Source organism: Fusarium redolens (genome assembly GCF_020744475.1).
Source record: "Fusarium redolens strain MPI-CAGE-AT-0023 chromosome Unknown BKA55scaffold_6, whole genome shotgun sequence".
Lineage (NCBI taxonomy): Eukaryota > Fungi > Ascomycota > Sordariomycetes > Hypocreales > Nectriaceae > Fusarium > Fusarium redolens.
Genome location: NW_025763669.1, coordinates 451,606 through 466,009, shown reverse-complemented (window position 1 = coordinate 466,009; position 14,404 = coordinate 451,606). Strand labels below are relative to the sequence as shown.

The 14,404-nt window shown below is 49.7% G+C and overlaps 4 protein-coding genes across 4 annotated transcripts; 3 read left to right on the top strand and 1 right to left on the bottom strand.

The window, feature by feature from the left end:
* Positions 1-696: 696 nt before the first annotated feature.
* Positions 697-2,442, bottom strand: BKA55DRAFT_592594 (ent-kaurene oxidase; the record flags this gene model as incomplete). Its single annotated transcript, XM_046195418.1, has 4 exons — positions 697-1,154; positions 1,220-1,822; positions 1,873-1,941; positions 2,007-2,442. The coding sequence occupies 4 exons, from the start codon at positions 2,440-2,442 to the stop codon at positions 697-699; spliced, it is 1,566 nt and encodes a 521-aa protein (XP_046050788.1).
* A 1,978-nt stretch (positions 2,443-4,420) lies between these two features.
* Positions 4,421-4,828, top strand: BKA55DRAFT_688230 (uncharacterized protein; the record flags this gene model as incomplete). Its single annotated transcript, XM_046199177.1, has 1 exon — positions 4,421-4,828. The coding sequence occupies one exon, from the start codon at positions 4,421-4,423 to the stop codon at positions 4,826-4,828; it is 408 nt and encodes a 135-aa protein (XP_046050787.1).
* A 647-nt stretch (positions 4,829-5,475) lies between these two features.
* Positions 5,476-8,279, top strand: BKA55DRAFT_592593 (uncharacterized protein; the record flags this gene model as incomplete). Its single annotated transcript, XM_046195417.1, has 7 exons — positions 5,476-5,574; positions 5,770-5,867; positions 5,995-6,519; positions 6,615-6,840; positions 6,900-7,337; positions 7,413-7,663; positions 7,709-8,279. 7 exons carry the CDS (start codon positions 5,476-5,478, stop codon positions 8,277-8,279), a joined length of 2,208 nt encoding a protein of 735 aa, XP_046050786.1.
* Positions 8,280-9,919: 1,640 nt separating this feature from the next.
* BKA55DRAFT_736605 (multidrug resistance protein) lies at positions 9,920-14,056 on the top strand (the record flags this gene model as incomplete). Its single annotated transcript, XM_046201336.1, has 5 exons — positions 9,920-10,000; positions 10,083-10,270; positions 10,330-12,173; positions 12,228-12,403; positions 12,459-14,056. The coding sequence occupies 5 exons, from the start codon at positions 9,920-9,922 to the stop codon at positions 13,965-13,967; spliced, it is 3,798 nt and encodes a 1,265-aa protein (XP_046050785.1). The 3' UTR covers positions 13,968-14,056.
* Positions 14,057-14,404: the final 348 nt, after the last annotated feature.

Below are 14,404 nucleotides of genomic sequence, written 5' to 3'. Positions count from 1 at the left end.
TGTGCAGCCTGCTATGGTGGAACGACTTGGTTTTATTGGTGCACGTGCACTCGAAAAGCCGGATATTAGTCCAGGGGTTCGGTTTCCGTTTGGCTCCAGGAACTGGAGCTTCGCTACTCTGTACACGCCGGGGGGTTGGCTGCTGAAAACCGAGACATTGATATAAATGTAATTACCAGGCATCCCGCTTATGCAAGTGCCAACCTGGTTGTACGCGGTTGCTTTTTTCCGCGATGAGAAGTTGTGAAAAACGAGCACCTGACGCCATGGCCAGGTTGAATCCACAAATTTTACTGACAAGGTACCATAGCGGACTCATACTCTTAAAACGAAAAGCTTGAAGTTGTCGATTCCTGTACATCATGAGAAGCTGCATACAGTAATTGTGATCGACACTGAGTTCTAGCGGACCAGATGGTGAAGTAATGTGTGGTCAAGGGAGGATCAAGATTGCAGTATCTAGTGTAACGGCGGTTCATCTCGTATGCCACTCCGTATGTTGATATATTGCATTCCCCTGTCTCTCTCTATATACCGATGGGAAGACGCGACACGGCCTGCACATGGCAAACTTTGAATCATCAATCAAACTGCTTAGACACCAACTAATACAACCAGCAGTACAGCAGCTAGGTACACCATCCGTAGGAGGGGAGATTGTGTCATGGTAATCCGCAATTCGTTCTATATCATCATTTATGTTATCGAGGTTTGTAAATTAAGCAGGTCGATCTCAGGGTTGCTGCGTCGCCGAAGAAGCACTTTGTTCTTCGGATCAGTTCCCAAAATAAAACCGCTCTCGGTACGCTTTGGTGTGAAACCAGGTGCAAACTTCCAGTCATAATTGATGAGTAGATGACACAGCACGACTTTGATCTCGTTCGACGAAAAGAAACGCCCAGGACAAGAGTGCTGGCCGTGGCCGAACCCGAGGTGTGCCGGGCCTCTGCTCACGAGGTGTGACTTGGCATCTAGTCCGGGCTGGCCTCGCATGCGCGCAAAGCGGTACGGGTCGAACTCGTCAGGGTTCTCGTAATGCTCGCTATCAGCCATACCTGACGGACCGTACGAATCAATAGCGCATCGCTGGCCCTTGCGCAGAACAGAACCGTCAGGCAGCTTAGTATCCCGTATGGCTGTGCGCTGCATCGCGACTGTGAATGGGTCAGCAGCCTGTTGTAGTATCATGGTAGCTGGTCGGGGATCGCAGGGAGCTTACTCATTGCCGAGGGCCTTAGCCTCTGAGACTCCTTGACAACACTGTCGACGAGTTTGAGATTGTACAGCGATGTCTTCTTCCAGCCTTCGGCGCCCAGGACTTGAACGATTTCCTTTCGAAGATCCTCGACCAGTTCGGGATGCAACATTATGTTCTGCATCGTTTCGATCAGGAGGTCCGTGGTGGTGTGGATGGCTGCCATGGACAGGCCGAGTTGGCATGAGGCTTCGTCATAGGGTTCACCTTTCGCTTCATGATCGAACCAGTCAATGGCATCATTGAAATCCGGAGCAGGTTTTCCCTCTACCTGCATGCGCCGGCGGAGCGTTCTTCGGGCCTGGATGACGGGCATGATAAGCTTCTTCGAATCTGCAAATTGCTGGCGGATCCTCTGGCATTGCGGCAGGAACCAGTGAGCGATATGACGAAGCGGCTTTGGGAAAATGCGAAGTATATAGGCAGCAATGAAAGAATCGACAGTGTAGTTCTTGGTAATCTTGAGCCATTCTTCATTGCGGCAGAGCTCGGATCCGGGAAACACCTTGGTTGAAACTCTGGCGACGACATCAAGGATTTCTTCAAAAGTCTCGTATTCCTTCCACTCTACAACCTGTTAGCATCGTGACCACCCCATCACTTCTGCCGGTCCTCACCTGACGAAGTACCAAAATGGTGCCTAAGGGCGAAATCGGCTTCAACCGACAAGGGCTCCGTCACCTGGTCTGATGATTTGTCAACTCTAGCTCTGACGTCTATTTTGGCCAAGATGACGCAGATTGGTTCTCACTCAATAGCTTTGTCAACTGTTTCTTCACAACAGTCTTGGTGAGCTCGTCCTCGCGGCCATCTCGGAACGGCTCGAAGCCGGGAATTGATGCGTGGAAGTCTTCCACGATGCTCCCACTAAAGTTCAAGTCGGGGTTGTTCCGGATCCCATCAACAAACTTGGGTGGTAGAATGAGAAGATCACACGTATCCGTGATCATATGGTAGGGTTGTTGAGGAAACACCTGGCGACCCTTCTCAATCAAATTGCGAGCAGCCTTCGCAAATTCCATTCTTCGCTTGATCCCGATGATCTCAAATCCAGTTGGATTAAGGACGGGCCACTTGTCGCCCGCTTTAGTTACCACATGCGAGATAGTGTATGCGGAGACGGCGAGGCAAAAGACGAGATAGACGACATCGCAACCTCCCAGCCAGGCAAGGGGGGATTGCTGCATCCATGATGAAGTGGTAGTGTGATTTTCGGTGTTGTCCATGACTCGAACGGCGCGACTCAGCCGGTGTGTGGTATGAATGGATGTTCTAGTATGGACATTTGTTGCATCAAGGCGTGTCAACAAATAGGGGAGGCGAACCGTTGAATGGGTATTTATAAATGGCAGCTCCTCTGATGTGAAAACATCAGTTGCTATGGCGAAACACAACGCCGATCACATTTGAGAGGCGCTGAGCCATACGACGGCATTGAGCTATGAGAAACCTGTGCCAAGATGTAACATGGACAGCTATACATGACTATGAGGGCTTCGGCTGTTGATCACTTATGGAAAATCGCAGTGTGATATGCCCGGGCAATGCTGGAGCGCCGTGATGCCCCGAAACTCCGGCATCTAGATGACAATTGGCGGCCTGCCAAGTTGAGCGCACCGTCTCTGTCGCGTACAGATCAGGATGGAGATATTCGCATGGGTGACTTAAACAGGAGCCCCGGAGACGCCTTGTTCTCATTTGCAGTTGCCACGATCCGACCCGCGACGTAACCCAGCCAAAAAACAAGCTCCGACCAAGTTCCCAAGCCCTAGTAAGCACCGGTGGAAGCGGGCACAAGAAACAACTGTTAGGTGGCCTATTGGCACAAGTGGACATAACTGACAGAGGTGTGACCGCTGCAACGGCCGTCATCTCCACAACGCTAGGGGACCGACCTCCCTGTGTATCTCTGCTATTTCTTCAGCTATGCCAGCCGGCCAATCCAGAGCTCCCTAAGTTCCTCCCTAATCATTGACCAAGGAATGCCTTGTGTACACCCTGCTTGTTACATTAGAACGAGCTTAGAGCACGGGTTAATACAAGCTGGTGGATCCTTATGCCATACTACGATGAGTTTATCTAAGACACGACCTTTGACGTCAAAAAAGCCTTTTACGAAAAATGATTTCTATGCCACTAGGATGTAAAGACGGGGTGCGCGGACTCCTGAAACCGAGAGACGGTGTTTACGGGACCCGACAGATGGCGTCTACCCCACATGCTTGGAATGGGGGGCCAAATAAGAGGACCTGGACCTTAGTGTAGCACCACATCATGGAAATAAGTAGCTCCTAAGCTAGGGGGGAGAATCAGATTAGCACTAAGCCTCAGTAGCAATCCCACAGTACCTTGATTCCCATCATGGTAGCAAAAAAATATCAGACTAGTTTATGCGTAGGATTTGCAACCTGTTCGGTCCCCTAAGTCAATGGGGAACACAAAACTGACTTGGCTAGACAGAGATTTATGTCATCCGCTGGGTTCTCTCATGATAAATACCTCACACAAACGAATGTTGAGAAAACCACCAATCTGTGTGCCGTATGCCCTCGTTCGGCGAAACTGAGCAGCAATAAAGCAAGCTACTTACCTATTCCTACCTAGTTCACGCATTATAACAACAAATGGTATCGTCCTCCAGCGAAATCGTGAATGAAATACACGTGCTATTGCTCTAGAACTGAATCTGGTGACACTGCGCCCCTTTTTTCTTACACAACTGTTACCAGCGTCTAGTGCTCTCGCGGGTTTTTCTGTACCGGCTGCCTCTCACCATCACATAGAATTTTCTCTCCTCTCCCTTATTTTTCTTTTTTACATCTAAGCATTCCGCTCTTTTTTCTCCCCATCCCGTTCCCGCCTGATACGTTAGCAACAGGGAAATCATACGACTCGCCTGCTAGTTTCCTTGTCTCTGCTTCGAGCCCGTCTGCATCTGCCTCATTTTTGCGGTTTCTCGCACTCAGAATTTTAGACATTGGAGTGTCTAACCTTGATTAGTTGCTTGAGCACTTATCGGTGTCGCGTTTTGACACTGGCGCCCAAGCAAATAAAAGAACGCAGAAGCAGAGGTGACTCGAGATTTCCACGTCGACTTTCCGCGTGCAATCCCTCGCTACACCTACTCACGTGCTTCTTTAGATCTTCCAATTCACACCTTTGATTATGGGCGCTTCAGAACCCAACCAGCAGGCATTTGCTGACGAGGCCACCGAGGCGGCGCCGCATTTATCTAAAGCGCACAACGATGGTGACCAGATCCTCGAGAGCCTAGGCTATACGCCCCAGCTACAGCGTAACCGATCAACCCTCCAGGTCGCCTTCATGGCCTTTGTCCTTGCCTCGATCCCTTACGGACTTGCAACAACATTCAACCCACCTGTCACTACTGGAGGCCCGGTGAATATTATCTGGGGCTGGGTAGCCGTCTCGGCCATGATCATCTGCGTCGCTGCGTCTCTTGGTGAAATTACGAGCGTATACCCCATCGCGGGAGGTACTACTTCCCACTTCCTTGCCCATAACACTCGTACTACTGCTCCGTTGCCTAGCGGCCGCGTATCCTGCAGATGAAGTACTGTCCATGTTCGACCAAAGACTGGCCGTTTCCTCGTCTCCAGGTGTATACAATAGGTTATCTCTTTTGTCTTGCGTATAATAAATTAGATTATCAAGGCAGACAAAAGCAAAAGACCGTGACAGCGCCTTCCTGGTAGACATACTTGTCGCAGGCGTTGATGAAAATGGAACTCAAGGGTAACTGAGATCCGCCTCGCGCCCTCGCCTTCTCTTCTTCCACCCGACAACCCCAACCCAACCCACAAATTGCTCTACCTACCCTGTCTGTCAATGTGACGAATTTGAGCTTTTTTCAAAAAGGCTTAGTGTCAGGGATGCTTTACCGACTAGTGATCCAGATTAAAGATTAAGTTAGCAGATTCTCCTTTCCGCCACAGCGTACTGTGACAAAGTGTGGGTATGGGTCGGGGTCCGACGGACGCGGGTGCGCTCCAAAATTCGGAGCCACGAGTGCTTCGGTTCTCCACCAGACATTTCGCCAACTCGACTTTGTCTCTTAATGAATCATGAGATATCTACTGTTTAACTACTGTCATGCCATGTAGCCTCGCAACTTTCATCGCAAGCCGCCTACTGCATTTAACCCCCAGATACGGAGTACGCCCTACTTACACCGCGCCCTGAGCCCACGGGTCAGTAGCATGGCCGATAATTCTCAATCAGATACCGTCGCCGAACGAGAGCTCTCCGCAGGGCCTACGCAAGATGCATCCTCCACTGCTCTTCCTCTTCGCAGGGCGGTAGGCTATATCTATCTCACTTCAAATTTGGCCCACTCCACTGACAACTCCACAGTGTGACGCTTGTCGTTCTCGCAAGGTAAGCTGGATCAAGATACACCATTGGCTAACCTGCTCCCCAAGTCTTGCGGTGTTAGTCATGGATTCCAACAAGCCACTTTGCAGTGTTTGAGCAATATCTGATATGAATTTCAGATCCGCTGCGATAGAAACTGTCCCTGCTCTCACTGTTTACAAGTAAAGATACCCTGTATCAAGGGTGTGAGAAGCAGAAGAGAGAAACGGAACCGGGCGTCAGTGTCCAACAAATAGTTCGTTCCTCCAAACTCTTTAAGCTTGCGTTGCTTGGTTCAACATGGCATTACTGAAACCACAGTCTCATCCATCGACCTCGCTAATATTGAACCACGTGCCTTCCAGTGAGCAGAAAATCGACCTCATAGATCGCCGCCTCGAAACCATAACCCAACTACTACATAATCTCCAGACTCTCTCGCCCTCTCCTGGAGCCTACTCTACTACGTCAGTGCCCCCTGTCCCCCTTAGGGTTGATACTGCAAACCCTGCAATCATGGCATCGCCGTCAACTTCAATCAACGGAACATCCAAGCCGACGACTGTAGAAACCCCATTCGTTGATGAAAGGTCGTCTGTCGCCTCTCATTCCGCTTTTCCCAGCAGCTTTCCTCAACAGGCGGTTCACAACGGGCGTTTGCATGGTCTAGATCTCGATATAAATGAGACACTAGACTCGCTGCACTGCATTCTTGGCGCATTCAAACAGCAGACATCAAAGACCGAGATGTCTTATCCTCTCGCAAAACCATTACTGCGTCCTTCTTTTCGTGAAAGTGAAATGCCACCAATCGGGAAAGCAGTAGCTCTACTACACGGTGCCAAAGGTAAGCAATATATTCCAGGTCTCACAGATCACTTCTACCTTAGGTTCTCACCTTTGATTGACTGAGAATCCTAATCTTAGCGAACTTATTTGAATCATCAGTATGGCTTCATGAACTTCTCGTGGGAAGCCTTTCCAGTATTTGCCTTCGGGTCTACTTTTCTGAAGATTTCTCCGAGGCCGACTTTATCATTGCCAACTCTGGCCTTTTACAACTATTTATTGTGCAATCTGAAGAAGTACCCGACAACACTGAAGGCCTCAACTACGCCCATATATGCCGCACTAACCTTGAGACGGCACTGGTTAACTTGCCTCTACATTTACCTGCCACTTTGGACATGATCGCGGCCCTCCTACTAGGCGTGCGTAATTTTCCCTTTCACTCTAATATAACCCACTTCATCTCACAAGAAACACATAGGCTTTCCATACCATCGAAATCTCAAAGCCATCACTTTGCTGGACTTTGTCGTCAAAAGCATCTGAGTTATCCCAGACTCTCGGCTACCATCGGATTCCTTCTATAAAGGAAGGTGTTGTCGCCGAGGAGAAGAGGCATGGGCAACTCCTCTTCTGGTTCACGTACTTCATCGATAAGAGCCTGTCGCTACGCTTAGGGCGGGCCTCGACGATTCAAGACTGGGAAATTACCACCCCGATGATTTCAGAACCTGGTACTTGCTCCCTAATTGATGCTAGCATAACTATGTGGATCAACACGGCGCGATGTCAGGGCAAGATCTACGAGAGTCTGTACAGCCCAGACTCTATCACGCAACCCGATCATGTACGGAAATCTCGAGTCCAGTCGATCTCAAATGACCTGTATAAACTAGCGCGGGAAGCCTGCGACATAAGGGTGAGCTTGCTTTTGATTGTGGCCAAGCGCAGTTGGGAGTTTGGTTTTTTAGGTCCAACTGCTAACATGTTCTAGAATAATTACTTCCAGAAAGCCAGAGACACACTTGGTCACCGCCTGATTGAGTACATGACTCTCTCAGATGATGTCTTCCGCCTATCGCTCCTCACCCTAGTGTATCGCGCAAGCCCAACTTCCCCAGGATCCCCGTCCGCCTTCACCCCAGACTGCCTCGAGGCAGCGAGAGCTACGCTCCAACGACACCAGGATTTCGTAACCACCTTCAGGGATATTACCTCCACCTATTTCACCACATATATACATTGGTGAGTAGAGGCAACTCCTTACATATCACCACGCCGCATATCAAGTTATACACAGCTCACACAAAACTTGGCCAGGACCCTCTTGTTTGCCCCTTTCACTCCCTTCATCGTGTTGTTTTGTCATGTTATAGAATCACCCCAAGGTGGAGAAGAAGATCTGAACCGTCTTGATGGCTTTGTAGCATCAATAGAGGCCGTTGCTCCAACACTCTCAGATGCCGCGTCTAAGATGCACAGACTCTTTGGGGTCCTTTCTAAGATCGCGCAGCGTTATACCGTTTACCGGTCCTCGACATTGAGCCGAGAACAGGCCCCAGCAGATGAACAGGCCATTTTGAATGCCTATCTTACTGCATTAGGGTTCCCCCCAATGAACCAGGAGAACTGCCAGCAACAAAGCACTGACTTTTTGTCGGTCACATACCAGGATGTCAATATTCGACAGGCCCTCGATGGTTATTGTGACAATGTGCCGGGAGTAGACAGTCAAGGAGGAATGCTTCCGACTGCGTGGATGGGCCATACGACGGAGCTGGGAGAGTGGTTCGAAGGGAATCAACACATGATGAACTTGCTTGAGGGCCAGGCTTCAGTAGACTTTTCGTTTTTAGGTTAACAGAAGGGTACGACTGTTACGGATAATTGCAAGTTTTCAGGTTCAAATGGAATCTGGTGGCAGAAGCTAGGGTGATGAAGTGAAATGCTGCAATTGAGCTAGACAGATCTGAACAAAAAGGTTACCTGACCGAAGATAATCGCCAGCCCCTTTTCACTAAGGCCAAGGTTGATGGCTTGGCATTTCCATCCACAATACTCTAACAGGGTAAAGAACTGAATAGAATGACAAAGACATCCACAACAAGTCGCCAGTAAGAGATTCTGGGGAGTGGTATCGATTTTCACGCATATATGCACTGTGATGTTAAATCAACTACTACGTAGTACATAGATTACGGAGTCCGGAATCTCTGATTCCGTGTATGTCTGCATGTAGCAAGGGAAGAGATCAAAATCGCAACCGTCTTCCAGTGCGCCACTTGTGAGACATCAGACCTTCTGTTGCCCTTCCCCTCCCCGAAGACCTCGCTAGCCTTCTCGGCCAAATATCCGCCTACATGGCAAGTCGAGCTGGTACGTTAATATCTGTACTCCGTGGATAAACGCAAAATAACGGACGGTGCTTTTTCCGCATTACGACGAGGAGTTCGATTGATCGTTGCAGCAGCCACCGAAGCCTAAGTTTCACCTTGGAAAAGAAGAGAACGTCATATCTGAGATGCGAATGTCGGGTTCCGCGGCCGCCACGGGATTTATTGTTCGCACAATCCGTATTAGCGTATAAAGCCTAGAATGTCGAAGCCCTTAGCATCCCTATCTTTCTCTCCCAGACTATAATTACGCCTCGCCAATCACATGATCAGATGCTCCGGTCATTCGTACCCGAGCAGCTTTTGGTTCATCCAGATATCCAGTGTACTAGTATCTATTGTATGTCATGCGGGGTGAGAGCCGGAAAGTTCGGAGGCCGTCACTCCGGCCAGCCTTGTGTTATTTATATGCATGTTTCGGAGAATGATATCCTTGTTGATCTTTGACCATGGTAATCTACAGTGGGGGGCAAAATGTATTCGACTCCCTGTTTGCTCGAATCCCGTGACTAGCCTAATTCGTTAAGCTACTACTATGCTATAGGAAGTGTGATTGGCTAGCCTGATTAGTTTTGTGTAAGGCTGAAGTTTTATGCTCTTTTTTAAGAACTTTAATAGGCTAGTCGAGGACTCCGAGCTAGCAGGAGATCGAATACATTTTGCCTCCTACTGTAGGCAGTACGGAACTTTTTAGGTCCCTTTTCGCTCCGGGAAATAAGGTAGTAGGTCGCCGCTTCTGGTGGGCCTTACCTGGCGTCTGTCATCTGCGTCCCTCGACGGAAGATCGGAGATCGGTAGACCCGAGATTCCGCAAGAGAGCAAAAGACTCAAGAGACAAAAGTAGACCCCAGATTCTACTTACTTGTTACCCACCAAGGAGTTGGTTTGCATACCAACAAGCAAATCTACAAGAAAAGGATGAGGTTTCGCTCCCCTCAGTGTTTTTGTTTCTTCCTTTCTCATCTGCTTCACCTTATACACAGCTCACCCTCGTCGCTCCTTATAAGTTGAAGCCATCCAGTGATCATCAGTGTTTCCTTTCCTCCAGTTCTTCAAGGCTTGATTATTTCAGACCCTGCCTTGATCCAAAGCCTGAGCCATAGGCACCATGGGCATCTCTGAGAAGCCACAGGTCCTAGGACCCGACCAAAATGGCGACAAAGACATCGGCGCAGGCGAAGGATATGCTGTAGGTGGAACGAGAGGGCTCAACCAAGCCCTCTCTACTTTGGTAACCGAGACCTGACTGCTGACGCATTTTCATTCTGCAGAGAATCTTCCGATATGCCACCTCGACTGAATATTCTATGCAGGCTGTGGCTACATTCTGCGCTGTGGGCTCTGGAGTTGCCATGGCCATGGTCAATCTGGTGTTTGGCCAGTTCATCACCGTCATCACCGACTATGCCACGGGCAAATCATCCCCTGCAGGATTCCGCAGTGACGCAGCCAGACTCGCGTACGTTGTGCCACGACTAACATCGACAAGGTTTTAACACTAGGCTGACATTGAAACAGGCTGTACTTCTTCGTAATCGGAATCGCTCGATTTGTCGCTAGCTACGGCTACAGTGTTCTCTTTACACTCGCTGCCTATCGTATCACTCGAAACATCCGCTGCGTCTATGTCAAAGCCGGCCTTAGCCAGGAAATTGCCTACTTCGACTCTGGAATCGGCGGGTCGATTGCCATGCAGGCGACTTCTAACGGCAAACTCATTCAGGCTGGCATTTCAGAAAAACTGGGCCTCATGGTCCAAGGACTGTCTTGCTTTGTTGCCGCCTTTATCTTGGCCTTTGTCACTCAATGGAAGATGACTTTAATCTGCTGTTGCATTGCTCCAGCCACTCTTATTACCATGGGCGTCAGCTCTGCCTTGGAAGCCGCGATCGAAACCAAAATCCTCAAGGTCCACGCACAGGGCGGTTCCTTCGCAGAGAGTATCCTCTCGAGCGCTCGAAATGTCCAGGCCTTTGCTCTTCGAACGCGACTCGTCCGAGAATTCGATAAGTATTTGGATGAGGCCCATAGGCTTGGTAATAAGAAGAATGCGCTCCTCGGCTGCATGTTTTCCGTTGAGTACTTCATCATCTTCGCCGGTATTGGCTTGTGCTTCTGGCAAGCTATCAAGATGATCGCCACCGGCGAGGTAGACAAGCCTGGCGATGTATTTATCGTCCTCATGTCGGTTATCGTCGCGTCTGCAAGTTTGACGTCCATCGCTCCCTACTTGATTGACTTCAGTCGAGCTGCTTCCGCCGCGGCCGAGATTTTCCGACTGATTGACCGCACATCGGCCATCGACCCATTTTCTGACGTTGGAGAGCAACCTACTGAGATCGAGGGCAATATTGACTGCGAGAACCTTAGCTTCAGCTATCCCATGCGCCCCGGAGTCACGGTACTGGAAAACTTCTCCCTCCATATTCCCGCTGGCCAGGTGACAGCTCTCGTTGGAGCCAGTGGGTCCGGCAAGAGCACAATTATCGGCCTTATTGAACGATGGTATAATCCAAACTCGGGCTCTGTGATGCTAGACGGCCGACCAATCGATAAGATAAATGTCCAATGGCTGAGGAAGCACGTTCGTCTTGTTCAACAGGAACCAGTCTTGTTTTCGGGCACGGTCTACGACAATATTGCAAACGGTCTCATCGGTACAGCGTGGGAGAACGATTCACGGGAGGAGAAGTTGGCGAGGATTCAAGAAGCTGCCAAGATTGCTTTCGCTCACGACTTCATTAGCGCCCTTCCGGCCGGCTACGATACGATCATCGGTGAAAGAGGCGGCTTGCTCTCTGGAGGTCAGAAGCAGCGAGTGGCTATTGCTCGAAGTGTTGTTTCGCAGCCGCGTATTCTACTTCTCGATGAGGCCACTAGCGCTTTGGATCCCCAGGCTGAGGAGATTGTTCAGAAAGCTCTCGATAATGTCTCCAAGGGTCGCACTACTGTCACTATTGCGCATAAGCTGGCTACGATACGCAACGCTGATAACATTGTGGTCATGGATAAGGGCCGTATTGTTGAGCAGGGTACACACCACTCTCTTGTTGAGGCCGGTGGTGCCTATTCTCGCTTGGTTAAAGCTCAGGATCTGTCAGCAGATGCAAAGCCAGCTTTCGATAGTGACTCCTCGACCGAAGGCGACGAGGATGAGGCCATTGACGAACCAGCTGCGCTCACCAGGTCGCTGACACGGTACTCGACCACGACCAAAGGACGTCTAGAGTCTGACCTAGACCGTGATGACTATGATAAATTCAAGCGGGTTGGACTTATCCATACTGTGTGGAAAATCTTAAGATCGACTCCTGAACTCAAGTACACGTATCTGTTGCTGGCGTTGTCCTGTATGGCCGCAGGTAAGACAAATCGCACACTTGAAGCTCTCTGGGTTTACGCTAACATACTGGAAGCCGCTGCCTACCCTGGTCAAGCTATTTTGATGTCGCGGTTCATTGACGTTTTCAAGCTCACTAGCAATGCGATGCAGAAGAAGGGAAGCTTTTTCGCTCTGATGTTCTTCGCCATGGCTTGTGGCTGTCTCGTCGTTTATTTTGTTCTTGGATGGACATCCAACGTCGTTGGTCAGGTAAGAAACAGCCTTGGATACTTTGAATTGGAAAACATTTCTCATTGCCTGCTAGACATTGAACCACAAGTACCGAAAGGCAATCATCAACGATATGCTTCGACAAGACCTTCGTTTCTTTGACCGTCCTGAGAACACCACAGGCGCCTTGTCGAGCCGGGTAGATTCCTACCCTCAAGCTGTTTTTGAGCTCATGGGTTTCAACGTTGCCCTTATCCTGGTTTCAGTTCTCAGTTTGTTGTCATGCTCTATTGTGGCCTTGGCTTACGGATGGAGATTGGGTGTCGTTATTATCTTCGCTGGCCTTCCACCCATGCTGCTCTCGGGCTACGCTCGTCTGAAAATGGAAGCCCAGATGGATATAAAAATCTCCAAGCGATTCTCACAGAGCGCATCCATTGCATCAGAGGCTATAAGCGCTATCCGGACAGTTTCTTCCCTGGCTATTGAGAACTCGGTTCTTGACAACTATGACAAGGAGCTCCAGCACGCCATCACCGACTCAGTGAAGCCAATTTGTCTAATCATGCTGCCCTTTGCATTCACCCAGAGCGTCGAGTACGCATTCCAGGCGTTGGGCTTCTGGTATGGATGCCGCCTGGTCTCCACTGGGGACCTCACCATGGTTAACTTCTTTGTTGCGTTCCTCGGAGTGTTTTTCTCCGGCCAGCAGGCGTCTATTCTCTTTGGATTTGCCAGCAGCATGACGAAAGCAACCAACGCTGCCAACTACCTCTTCTGGCTCGAACAGCTTAACCCTTCCATCCGGGAGACGGACGAGAATCGCGCCAATGGCCCTGAAGGATTCCAGTCCCTCGATGTCGACAAGGTACAATTCTCTTATCCCTTGAGGCCTGACGCTCAAGTTTTGCGTGGCATCAATCTCAAGATTAAGAAAGGCCAGTTTGTTGCTTTTGTCGGTGCCTCGGGCTGTGGAAAGAGTACCATGATCGCCATGCTGGAGCGTTTCTACGACCCAGTCCGTGGCCACCTTGTTCTGGATGGCAAGAACCTGGATGAGATGAACCCTTGGGCGTTCCGTAAGGAAGTCGCCCTCGTCCAACAAGAGCCCAAACTCTATCCTGGTACTATTCGCGAGAACATCGCCATGGGTGTCCCCAACGAAGACACTTCATCAGTATCTGAAGACGACATCATCCAGGCCTGTCGCTCCGCCAACGCCTGGGATTTCATCTGCTCCCTACCGGAGGGCCTCGGCACTCCCTGCGGATCCAACGGCCTTCAACTTTCGGGCGGTCAACGCCAGCGCATCGCGATTGCCAGAGCGCTTATCCGAAATCCACGCCTGCTTCTCCTCGACGAGGCTACTAGCGCTTTGGACACGCAGTCAGAGCGAGTAGTCCAGGATGCTCTCAATGAAGCTGCCAAGACGGGTGACAGAATTACAATTGCTGTCGCCCATCGATTGTCGACCGTCCGCCACGCCGACATGATTTGTGTCTTTTATAATGGCAAGATCCTGGTGACAGGAACACACGATGAGCTACTGGCTAGGAGCGACATGTATAAGAAGATGTGTGAGGCGCAGAACCTCGGACATTGACTGCGCTAGTTAGAGATTCTTACATTCTTTTGCATTCCTTTCTTGTCTTAATCCATTTTTGTTTACAAATAATAGAATATCGCAGAGGCAGACCTGCTGAAGGCAGTTGCGTTTAATGAGCTACCCAAGAAAGCCTAGAGAAGCTATTTAGAGTGACGCTGGTCGACCAGTTTCTAATAATAGACCCCATACCATCTAAGTAGAATAAACCCTTTTGAACCTAGGCTCGATGGAGATACATTATGCATCGGCTAGTTCCGGCTATTGATAGAACGTCCACTATGCCGCGGAGGCTCACAGAGTTTGGAGTTGGGTTGTATGCAGCGACTTGAATAGCCATCTTGCCGACCGAGTTACGTGCAACTAGTGAAGGGCCCTGGATCAAAGTCATTCAGTATTATTATGCCAACTCTAATATTCCCAAATTTCATACTAAA